This window comes from Poecilia mexicana, unplaced genomic scaffold (genome assembly GCF_051168715.1).
Source record: "Poecilia mexicana isolate PSO_F unplaced genomic scaffold, ASM5116871v1 scaffold_21, whole genome shotgun sequence".
Lineage (NCBI taxonomy): Eukaryota > Metazoa > Chordata > Actinopteri > Cyprinodontiformes > Poeciliidae > Poecilia > Poecilia mexicana.
Window position 1 is genome coordinate 17,589,022 of NW_028263390.1, and position 12,605 is coordinate 17,601,626.

The following is a 12,605-nucleotide window of genomic DNA, read 5'->3' on the forward strand; positions in this document are numbered from 1 at the left end:
GGAAGGATCAAGGATTTTACTCACATCTATTGTGTACAGTGTTTCCTGACTTAGTAATCAGTTGTTGAGGTAATAAACAGTTGGATGAACAGTTTGATTACACTCCGGTCTCTCTGGATTTCACTAAAGCCTGTCAAGTTTTCACTGATCATGTGTTTTATCTTCGGTGTTAGCTGTTTGGATTTAGACAAATGGCTCAATGATGATTACGTAAACGAAATAAAACCTCTTTAAAAACTGAAATAATATTGATTAATCGCTGTACCGTAACATCAGTTAATTTAATTTGACCTCCTTGAAATTATATTTCGGTTTTATGTAACTTAGAGGACAATTGTCCAGATGGGGTATTTACTCAACAGATCGGCTCTATGTAATAAGAGATTTTACCTGATTACTTTCCCAGTTGAAGATAAAAACTTAGAGTAGAAAATCAGTTCACACTTAAAGTGTACACTCAGGTTATTTACAACTTTTCCTTCATATGACAGCCTCACATTGTACTGAAAGAACCATGCAGAAAAATATCAAATATGAAAGTGTAAAGGGTCTCGATGCTTCGTGCACTGGCAGCAAGGATCCAAGAAGACTAGAATCAAATTAACACTATTCGAGTGTTCTTACCGTGACCCCACACTGGTAAGATGGTTTATTTCTGGAGATATTTTTAACAGTCACCGATCTTATGTTGCTGAGTCTCTCAGAGGGGCTTACTCGGGTGAAAAAGTAATTTTCCAGTAATAGCCTTTCTTCCTCACTTCATTTTCCTCCATTCTAAATTCATTTATTTTAAACAAGATGGAAATATGGAATAAAATTGATTTTAGTTTAACATGGACCGGTTCGATTTTAAAGCTCCAAGGACTGAAAGAGAATTTTTAAAAAAATAAATGTTTTCATTTTCGTACAACACAGCCCAAAAATGCTTTTGCCACAGATATCGTTTATAATAGCTATTCTTAGCGCCAACATCTGATGAAATTACGCTTTGCACAGCATGGTTGATTTGCTCCAAATCAGTGGATGGAAACGGGCCAAATTAGCATTTCTGTTTTTTACGACATTTTAAAAGTTTGCTCAAAACTTGCAAGAAGATTGGATGAAAACATAGCTCATGTTTGACTGTTGTGTGATGTTTTTGTGAAATGCTGTTAGTTTGAGCTATGTGTAACTGGACACACATCCTGAAATAAATGTTTACTTTTGTCTCATCAGTTCACAGAATATTTCCCTAATAGTTTGGGTATTTTCTGGTTGGTTTTTGGTAAATCTAAGTGGAAACCATTTTTTCCTCATTCGTTAGCAGTGGTTTTGCCCCAGACCTCTCACCTGGATGCCATTTTTGCCTAATCTGTGAATAATAAACACAAATCATAACAGAGGCAAGTGAGATCTGCAGCGCTCTAGATGTTGGTCTTGTTTTTTTTTCTACATTAGTAGATACTGACTCTCACTGTGTTTCGCTGCAGTCATGAAGGTTTGGAGCCCTTTGCAGACGGAGAAAGGTGATTGACGTTTTCAATCTGTTCTTGACTTTCTTAGCTTTTGAGAGCTTTTAACCAATTTAACGTTTTCAGACAGGTTCTATTGAAGTGATTCTCAACTCTGTGGATTGTCAATAGTCAGGTCTGGGTGTAGATTGTGAACTGAGCTGAGCTTACTTTGTCATTTACCAAAGGAAGTAACACTGTTTTCAAGTAGATCCATGTTGGTGCAGATAGTTTCTTTTCATCCTCTGAAATGAGAGGCACCCCTTGAAAACTACTACTTCTATTCATTCAGATTCTCTTTGCTGTTAAAAATGCTGATGATCTAAGATATTTGAGTGTAACAAAAGTAGAGAGATGTGTTGGGGGTAAAAGACTTCTCAGCGATATGTAATGTCTACATAGGTAAAAGACTCTGACAGTACATTGTTTTAATTCAGTGCTCCCTGTGTATGTTTTCTCACAGTCGACTGTGCTGGAGAAACTTTTTGGATGTCATTTAGTTATTTTTAATTAGTTCTTATTGTACCTGGGAAGTCCTGCCAGGGATTAGCTGTATTTGGACCTCTGTCAATGCTCACAACTTGCTGAAGACATTTTTTTTTTTATGAGAATAATTTATTTTTGCTTTTCAAGATATTAAATATTTCTATAAGTACTCTTGACTAAGATAGGACTATTTTTTTTAGGATAAACCTCCTGGTGGTTATGTGGAAAGTGGGTTGTAAAAGTTGGTGTGGTGTGATGGATTCATTTTGTTGAGATACTGCTCCTAATTGCTCAGTTTTTGCACACAGCTCAGCTAGATAAAAGCAAAAGTGGTTGCTTTGTTGGTATTTTGTAATTAAAAGTGGTCTGTCTGGACCTTCGTCTTTTCTCTGTCACAATAAAAGCTTTTACGCCTTCACACCATGTTCTAGTTCAATTGTTAGCAACGCATTTACAAATTAGAGGCATGCAAACCCCTTCTTGCTCCAGTGTGGCTTATAGTACTCTACCAAATTTCAAGTGTGGCCTAAACACAGTTTGTCTTTGAAAGAGAATAACATATTAGATCCTCAAAATAAATAAGAGAAAATTGCAGGAATTGTTTGCCTGGAGGGATTGTACTGAAGCAGAGCAATGCTAAAATAAAAAAAAAAAGTCACATTTCCTCTAATAGTTTAATACCCACTTTTATAAACTGTATTTCACTGGGCAATTATGTGAACTGGATGACCATTACTTCTCCAATCCTTAAAAGATAATATTTTTTTTTACGTTAAATGTTCTTGGATATTCCAAGAGATGATTTCTACTTCCACAGTTGATCTCCAAACTCTTGATAAAACAAAGTAATAAACAATAAATTATGATTATTATTACAATTATTTTTGCCACATTGTTTTTTTAAGCATACCCTTAGTTGTTCTTTGTGTAATAGAAGTACAACATGTTTCTGAACTCTGTGTTTTATGTTGAATGTTCATGATTTAAATTTTGATCAAAATAATAGTGATTTATAAAAATAGTTTTTTCCCCCCAACTCAAATGGATTCTTAAAATGTCTTGGATATGTGCAAAAGGGTTAGCCATTTTATATATATAAAAAAAAGCTTGTTAATGTAATTTTTGAAGAATGAAGATGTTGTGTTTTTTTGTGCTTAACTAACTAAACATCCTCCTGTTAGGTTGTCTAATGTAGCGTTATCCATTTCAAAATACGATTAGTTTATTGTTCCCTCATAATTGTAACTATATAACAGTGCTAACTCATTATTTACAGGTACATGATGCTGATCAACGGAAAAAATGAAGTTTTCATGATCGACAGGGACAACTCAGTCTTCCACATAGCAAACCTCGAGTTCCCGTTCCGGAAGGATCTACGCGTTCATTTATCCAAAACTCTACTGGATGGGGTGAGGAGGCTTTTTTTTTTTTTTTCCCCCTTACATATTCGTGTGCTCATTTTGATTTTTAAATTGCTATATGTTCTGTGGGTCGTCTTTCACTTTCCCAGTTCCTGACTCGAGCCTGCATGTCCATTCCACATTCGTAAGGAATGCACCCGGTGCTCAGTGTTGCAGAAAATTGTCTCCATTTTGCAAGTCTTAGGTGAAAGCATGTGAAGCATGTGTCACTGCAAAGGCAGTAGGGTGACAGGAACATGATCACGCGTGTTCTGGAGAAATTGCTCATTAATTGTTTCACAGTTTCCTGTGTGTGTGTGTGTTTTGTTGCAACACTCTGTTGTGCATTGGGAGCCTCTGTGGCTTCCACTCCTGCTGGAATATCAGGGCCAGCCTTCCACCGACATGTTTGCGATGCGCAGGTCACGCAGCTTCCCAAAGCAGCAGGTGCACACTTATGAGTCATTTTATTCTTCCTCTGTGAATAAAGGGAGAAAATTGGTTACTCGTCATCAGAAATTCAATGACAACTACCTGCACTTGTTTGTGTTTAGTGGAACGAATGAGAAGATGAGAGATACACTCTCTGTCTTTCTTTTTTTTGTGCTTTGCTTTAATTTTTTTCTCCTGTGTTTTACTGTTTTATGCAAAACAGCCTCCTATTTGCTGTACAGTTACGGACTAATGTGGTGAATTTTAGCTTCCACACTCAGGCGGGGCATCTAATTGCAGTGTATATTGCCGCTCATTTGAAGAAGCTGCACGGATGGTTTTTATGTTGCCACAAGCTTTGTTTTGACTCCTGTTTATTCATGTGTTGATGCTTCTGGCTCTCGGTTTGTAGAGGCTGTCCTCGGCTGTTTATGAGGGGCTGTGGGAAAACCGGATTTTTCTTTTGTCTGCAGTTTCAGTTGTGGCTCATGACGATGATCTTTATCTCTACTTGCTTTTTGATGATCTTAACTTTATTATTAGTGTAGATTTTGAATTAGGCCGCCTTGTAGATTAAATTCCTGGTGGATTTCCTTGCCTGCATTTGCTGCTGCCTGTCTTTGCAGTGGTTCAGTGCACCAGATGCACAGTGATGGCAGCTTCTGCAGTTGCATCATTTCTCCCCCTCAGCCTTTACACAGGGGCTGACAGATTCCTTACTTCATTTCTCCTCTCCACCAGTCTGGTTTTGGCAAACCTTATTAAATATTCAGCTGCCTTCATAAAACATACACCACCTAGAATTTACATGTTGTTCTCACTTAGACTTATCAAATTATTTGAAAGCTATTTAGCAAGTTTAGGCTTTTGCAGAGAATTGTTGCATATTTTGAGCCAGTGCTACAGCAGTCAAAGAGAGTAACAGTAAATAGTGTTGTAATTCTGGTAAATATTTACAATGCGTATATATATTTTTTACTTGTAGTTGATTGCCTTGCTCATCTTACCTTAGATGCGTAGTTGCTTTCATCTCTGATCAAAAACAGCGTCAATTTCAGCAGCTTAGTCGGATGCTGAAATGAAACATTTTGTGCTCCTCTAAAGCAGACTAATCTCCTGCAGCAGAGAAACGTTAGCTGGAAAAAGATTTCAAAAGGGCCCCGCATTTCCAAACGACATTTGGCAAGTAAATTTAACCATCTGTCATCACTGTCCAATGTTTTCCCTGCAATTTTGCAGCCTGTTGGTGTGCACTGAAGGCAGATGAGGCACTGGTGTGGCTCACTGTTGTGTTCTTCTTCACTTAGAACAGCAGGTGCTCTGCAATTTTTCTGTCTTTTTTTTTAAAAATAATATCGCAGGTTGGTTTGACAACCTACTGCACAGAAATCGAATGAAATAAATTGAAATATGTCTGTCTGCACTGTTTGGGTCAAATCTCCTGTAATATATGTGCTTGAGTTGCACACAGTTCCTACACAGTCTTACAAAGTCAGGAGAAATCAGGAAATTGGTTTAGATGATTTCCAAGGACAAGTATAGAGAAAAGAAGATTTAACATTGATAAATATTCATATTCCAAGTTATCGTCTTTTCCTTTCTACGCATAATAAATATAAAAATATTTATGATTTGTTGATCCAATTTGTATATCCATCATCATTTTGTTCAACCATTCCTCCTTCTGACTGTTTCCGCCCACCCATCTGTCCGTGCTTCCTTCCATCCATCCACCAATTTGTGCTTCCAACCGTCACTTTGTGCCTATGTTCATTATGCATCCATCAGTTTATGAATACATGCCTATTTACCATCGTTTAGACAATAATTCTTATTCGCTACATCAAGAAACAGCTCATCACTTGCTGGGAGTAAGCAGCCAAAGTTCTTCTTTCATTTTATGTTCCGATCTGAAAACCCGTCGATCTGTTAATTCCTGAATCTGAATGGTCTGATTATAGAATACTGAAGTGCATCCACAGTATCTCAAATTATTGCTTAAATGTGACATTATACTATCAGAGCTTTTTTATACATATTAACCAGTATACTAATTTTTCTGATCCTGATCACCAACATAGTGAAGCTAGATAATAGATTTCTTCCTGAAGCCTTCCAAAAAAAAAAAAAAAAAAAAAACAGAAGACACATTTTGAGCAGTTAACATTTTTTGTTTTCAGAGAAAATTTCTCCACTTCTGATTTAAAATTTTAAGCATATGGCCTTGGATTTTATTAGCTTCTTCTGACTAAAACTTACTGCTAACTTTTTATATCACCAACTTTTGAACTTTACAATTAATGATAAGTTTTTCCCTTCATCTAAAGTACAGGAATGCTGTTTATCATTTCAATCTCTACATTGAGTATTGTTTGATTGAGGCCTGCAGTCCTTCTTCCTCTTACGTTTGCTCAGCAGTGAAGACAGTTTTCTTTTTGTTTTGTTTTTGTCACTCAGTTGTGTAACGTTTTCCTCAAAACTCATCTCGACTGAGTGTCCTGCAGCACAGCCGCACCTGACCTCAGCTTGAGAGCTTTGTATAATAAATGAGCGGTCTATTTCTGCGTCATGGTCTTCTTCACCAGACTCTTACCTCACAGCTTTAACCATAGATGCACACACACGCACACACACACACACACACACACACACACACACACACACACACCTCCCCCATTACCCTCTTTCCTTGACATTGCTGCAGGCCTCCTCTTCCCTGAATGTCCGTCCTCCGGGGAGCGCTCAGATTCCAGCGTCTCATCCTGCAGAACTTGAGTCAACAGGACTTTTACAGTGTTGTGACAATAAAATTGCTCGCAGTTTGAAGACTCCTCTCTATCATAAAATGTTATTTTGAGGAATTTGAATCATGATTCTGTCCTTTATCCTTATTTCCACAGGAGATGATCATCGACAAGGTGAATGGTCAGCCAGTTCCTCGCTACTTGATATATGACATCATCAAATTCAATGTGAGTACACTGCACTTTTCAGAGGAGTGACCTCCTACCCCTGGAAATGTTCAAGGTTAAAGTGTTAGATCACATTGGAGGGAACTCTTTAATTGCCTCATTCCCCTTTTTAAAACAAAGGAGCTCGTGCTCTTTTGGGTTTGTCGTCAGCAGTTAAAAGCGTGTGAAATGTTGAATTATTGCATCATGGGTTTCCTCAGTTTGTCAAGAAGAGACATAAATTAATCCTGAAGAATTAAATTCCCATCTAGCAGGCAGTGCAGCGTCCATGCTCTAAGTATTTGTTTAGAGACGGTAGCTTTCTTAATCTGCAGCATGAGGTGGATAGCATAACTATGCTGTTCTCACACACACACACACAGAGAGCTCCTTGCAAAAATATTGATGCTGCTGTAATTTTCTCACGTTACAAGCTGTAATTGTTATTAAGCTGCAATTAAGGCAAAAGTTGGTTTTACAAAGTATTCACTAATGGGAGCTGGATGCAGATACTCACCACATTTTGTCAGTTGTTTGTTTTGGTTTATACTTGTGGGTTGTTATAAGTTGGTCCATCACATGAAAACTACAATAAAACGCAGTGAAGGTTATCATCGTAACGTCACAGAATGTGGTAAAAAAAAAAAAAAGAACATTTGCAATTTAAGCCAGACTTTTCCTCGGTACGGTGGAAGAACTGTGCCTAAAAACCATGATGAAAATCTATCATCAAAATCTTTTTAGTATTCATCTGAAATAAATTTGACTTTTTTTTTTTGCATGTCAGAATCATCAGTGTTTGAATTGTAATATAATTATTCGTTGCATAATGTGAATGCATTTATGCATAACAAACATTCCTTTAATTTAAAACGGTTTCTACTCTTCTATTACTTCCAGCTGCACAATTTTAGCAGCTTGAGGACAAACAGGCTGGATACCGCTCAGTCAACTTACTGAGCTCGCATTGTGACCTTGGCAAACCTTTGCAATCCTCCTTTCAGAGAACTCAATGAACATCTCGAGATAAAGGGTGGAGGAGGTAGCCATCATGTTTTGCTGTCATCTCCTTTTTTCTCTATCGATCCGAGGAATCACATGAGCAAGTCGGCTCAATGAAAGCTCCAGTGGTGAGAGGAATGGCTGCAGGATGATGGAGGGGTTAGCATTTCCATGGGACTCCCACCGAGCCATCAGTAAAGCGCTGTTATATTGATTCTTGCTTGCCATTATTGGCCTTAACCATTATCTGTTTGGCCGTGTCTCTGCACTCTGGGCCGGTCCTGAGAGAGGTGAGTAATGCAGCTGCAGGAAGACGACACCAGTTTGACTCCTGCCCTAAAATGACTCCTTGAAAAGCTGGCTGTCTGTTTGCTTCTGGATATGGATGGCTTCATTCGCTGCGTTCAGTGATTCTGCAGTGCTGTGTAAAAGTATTTGCACCCTTGTTGATTTAAATTAGACTTTTTAAAGTTATGTTTAAGTGATTCAGACTATCGAGCAAAATTCTAGAATCAAAAATTAACAAATAAAAAATTTTATTCATTGAAGGAGAAAAAAATATCCAAACCAGCAGGGCTCTTTGTGCAAATATGATGGCCTCCCTTCATAAATAACTAATTAACTTTGATTTGCCACATATTTTTGGTTCGATTTCATCAACAACCACAGGCATTATTAATGCAACAACTACAGAATCAAGGAATCACATAAATATAACTTCCCTGATTAAATATAGTCAAACTCTTTGGTGGTAGTTTGATGTTATGAGACTGCTTTTCTGCTTCAGGAGGTGGAAAACTTAAAATTGGTGGAACCAGGAAGTTTGCTCTGTACCGAAGGAGGATATCTACTCTGTGTCTGTTTATGATCTTGAGCTCAAGCTCATTTTGGTTATGTTTCATTTAGGGCAGTGAACCAAAGCACACCAGCAAGTCCATCTAATAAAGAAACTACAAAATAATGATTTGGGAGTTTCTTTGAATTCTGGACTAAACTCTGATGGAGCTGCTTTGGCATTCAAGTATAATTGGCCTTTTAAACAGGCCATTTAATCTTGAAAATGGTCCATTGTGGCTGAAATCAAAGAATTTTACAAGAAAAAAGGGGCAAAGCTCCTTCACATGTGTCTAATAAAAGCATTGGTACAGTGATCTGAAACATTAAGGAATACACAAAAGAAGCAAAAACAGAAGAGGGTCTGTAAGGGAGTAAATACATATTTTAGCTTGACTTTATTTGCTGTGAAGAAAGTATTCCTGACAGCTTAAAGTTGAGTTTTATCCAAGTCAGTGATCTTTACTTTCTTATTTGTCAACATTTCCAGTATTTAGGACTCCACTGACTCAATCTGATTAACCCTGATTGCCACTCTCTCACACCAAATGTGTTTTCTGCTGCTGTTCTATCTCTAGAATACAAAAAGACATAGTTTTTTAAGGTTGTCAGTCACTGTCATCTCCCCCGCAGTGGGGGAGCTGACAAGACAACAGAAATTACATACGTTTCCCGTTTTTTTATTATTTTTTTTAAACGCTGTTGAAAGCTGGTGTTTTGGACTTGATCATCGCCCACATGGTGACACTTTGATTGACCTCATTATTTTTCAAGTTGCTGAAGTAATTTTGCTTTAGGTGCGGAATTGGACAAGATAATTGGATCAGCTTGATTAACAATTGAACAGAAAGGAGTGCACATGACAACATGACTGGTGTCATCTGTTAAGGAGGGCTTTACTGGAATCAGTTCGTGTTACTTCTGCTTGGAAGGCTGGCTGAGGTTTGCTACATTATTTTTCTGGACAGTTAAATTAAAGACTTTTCCTCTGTATCTCTGTCTCACCACATACTTTGTTTTTTTGTGTTATAACCCTTTGATTGTAATAAAAGCTAATACATAATCCAGTTCCTATAAGTGATTCCTATTCCCTGTTCTCTGCTGGAACAATATTTTATTGAAGAGGAAATGGCACAGACTGAACTTTGACATTCAAAATGATTGTGTCCTATTATTACTCTCTTAGCACTGTTTACCTTTTAAAGCTATTGTTTTTAAGGTCATCGTTTATTCATAAATTGTAAATGGGCGGCCTAACTGCTGTTCTTCTCTTCTTCCTAATGGTAATTCCAGAAATGAACTTCTTTAAAATTAAAAAAAGAAAAACAACGTAGCTTTTTCTTAAAGCTGTTCCCGGTGGCAAGAGTGCCACCTTTTCAAGAAATCTGAATTTCTCTGGATAGGTTCTAGATTTTTGCCAGAGTTTTCCTGGCATTTTCATTCTTCCAGTCTGTGTTTTTTGTATTTAAACTTTAAAAGTTGGGGAATATTCTTCTTACACTGTTTCTGTTGCTTATTTATTTGTCCAGTTGACTATTTGTCTTTTGTTGGGCTTACTCTTGGTACTGTCAGAAAATATGGCTGTTCACCCCTCTTTTTTTTTTAAACAATTGTTGATTAGATTTGATTATAAATTTAGTGCCGCACAGAGACCAGGCTCTGATGATTGTCTTGTTAAAATGACCTTATTTGATGGTGGCAAAAGTATTAACTTTGAAAAACAGAGAGTAATTGAGTTATCTACAGCTGCTGGTTGCCTAGGCTGACGAGACAAGCCCTCAAATCATAGAAACTAAAACCGTTTGATTCTTGAAATGGTAAATAAGATTTTAGCTTTGAAGAAACCAGAGATGTAGATGGTTAAACAGGTCTAGAAAATGGATAAGTGAGTCTTCTGTAACTACCAGGAATATCCAGGTTATTGCCTCCTCTGGTGGAAAAATCTATTTTCTTCCTCATGACGAGGTAAAATGGCCGCAGCGTTAGCGGCCAGGTTTTTTTGTCTGCATGTAGCTGGTTATTATGACACCAGTGTTTGAATTTCATTTGGATGTTTAGCGGCAGGGTGTAGTTTTGGAGATTTATGAAAGGAATTATGTTATTTTTAGGGCAACGATCACACTTCGGTGATGATTTGGTAATCATTCTTCTTTTTATGTAAGTAAACTTCCTGATGTTATGACATTAGTGCCGCAGTCCTTTATTTATGTGCTGCATTTACTAAGAATGTAACGAGGTGTTTGAAGTAAACAAGGGTTTGTGATAAATCAGAACCGGTTAGAGATTTCTATACCGTCTGAAACTGGTAGCTGTCTGTAGACATACTGATGAGGCAAGGATGAGCTATTTGTGAGTTTGTTTCAAAAAGGAGAAAAAGTCTCTTAAGACGTAGGCAGCCCTACCCAATGCTGCAGTGACTCATAGAAAAGCAGAATCACACCTCAGGATCTCTGGTTGTGTAACTAGATAGATCACTCATAAATCTCTAACTATGACCTGCTAGTTAAATTATTATTATTTTTTTTTAACACGAATCTGTCATCCCGTGCCAGAGAGATAGATACCAACTGTTCCCCACAGACACAGGTGGAAGGTGGAAGAATAAAACTGCAGGCAGGTGATGTTTTCAAAGTCTGGTTCACACTTTAATTTTCCCAGCATAAAAAATAAAAAAAGCTTACATTAATCGTCTGTTTCTTCTTATTTATTGCCTTGGAGGAAGGTGCTCACTTATTGATTTATGCGCTTTAGACTTAGAGGGAAGATAAAGTGGAATTCTTAAACTGCTGCCTTTTTTTTTCTACACAGCTTATTTTAATCATCATCCTAGAAAAAGAAAAGCCCGTTATCTGCATTAAAACTCTCCCATGGAAGAATAATTGTGTAAATACATTTTTGAAAGTCTGTCTTAATACCACAAAATATTGCTTTTAGATAGAAAGCAGGTTGGGAGGTGCTGTGAGTCTGTAATTGCTTTTTTTTTTTTTTTTTGCCTGGAATGGTCAAAAAGTCTACATATTTTTGTAAAGAACATCTAATGGGAGGCAGCATATTGTTGATTGGTCCCAATGTTGATTCTGGTCATCAGTGTGGGCTGCTGTTTATCTAAAAATATGGAAAGCAGAACTCCCAGCACTGTCACTTATTTTCATTCCCTGCTGCTTTCCAGTTAATCCTTTATCCTCCCCAAACTCGCACTGAAGCAGCTTTTATTTTTGGTTCTGCTACTTATTGTCGTTCTTTTTATTTTTTTCTCTTATGCATTTAGTTTCTTTATGTCTAGTTTTTTTTTTTTTTTTTTCCACTTTTTATCTTTGACAAGTTCTCTCCAAAATGGTGTTTCAAATATGTAAACTGGGATTTGACTATAACAGGACTTTTCTGTCCACTTCATGTCACTTAGGATTAGGCACAGTGTTTCAAATTAATACAAGGGTATATACATTTTGAAAATAAGGTATATTTTATTTACATTTATTAAATTCTGAACTGCTCTTTGCTGATACAATAATACCAGTCCAATCTTCATGTTTGCTGACATGCTTTTTACAAGTTTTTACTGTTAATTTCACTGGTGACTCATTGCAAAATATGAATAGCCTTTTTGCAGTGAGTCACCAGTTAAAAACCTCTCCAAATCTTGAAACGTCTCATCTTTACAGCTGATAACAAAATTATTCACACCTCTGGATTTTGGCGTAAAAATTATTTTCAATAATCACATAAGTTTGTTTTTAATTGAAAAAGAAATGAACATCTCTGAAAAAGACAGTAACACACAATGAAAGTGAATCGCACCAGCTGAAAGTGTAACAAATAATGTAAGTTAGTCTACCAGACTATCAGACTATTAATGTGTGAAAACACCATTCAATATGACTTGATTTATTGTTTTAGATGGAAACATTTGTTATATAAATCAATTAAATTAGGTTTTGATTTATTATATCACAATATTGGGAAAGTTTCTGGGCGAGACCTTATCCTCATCTTTATTGTTTTGGCAC

The 12,605-nt window shown here is 36.9% G+C and overlaps 1 protein-coding gene across 1 annotated transcript in view; it reads left to right on the forward strand.

Moving 5' to 3' along the window:
- Positions 1-12,605, forward strand: part of rngtt (RNA guanylyltransferase and 5'-phosphatase) — a 104,517-nt gene that overhangs the window by 21,877 nt on the left and 70,035 nt on the right. The window contains exons 9-10 of the mRNA XM_014978035.2: positions 3,253-3,388; positions 6,712-6,783. Coding sequence (XP_014833521.1) covers positions 3,253-3,388; positions 6,712-6,783 — 208 coding nt within the window. The remainder of the gene's footprint in view (positions 1-3,252; positions 3,389-6,711; positions 6,784-12,605) is intronic.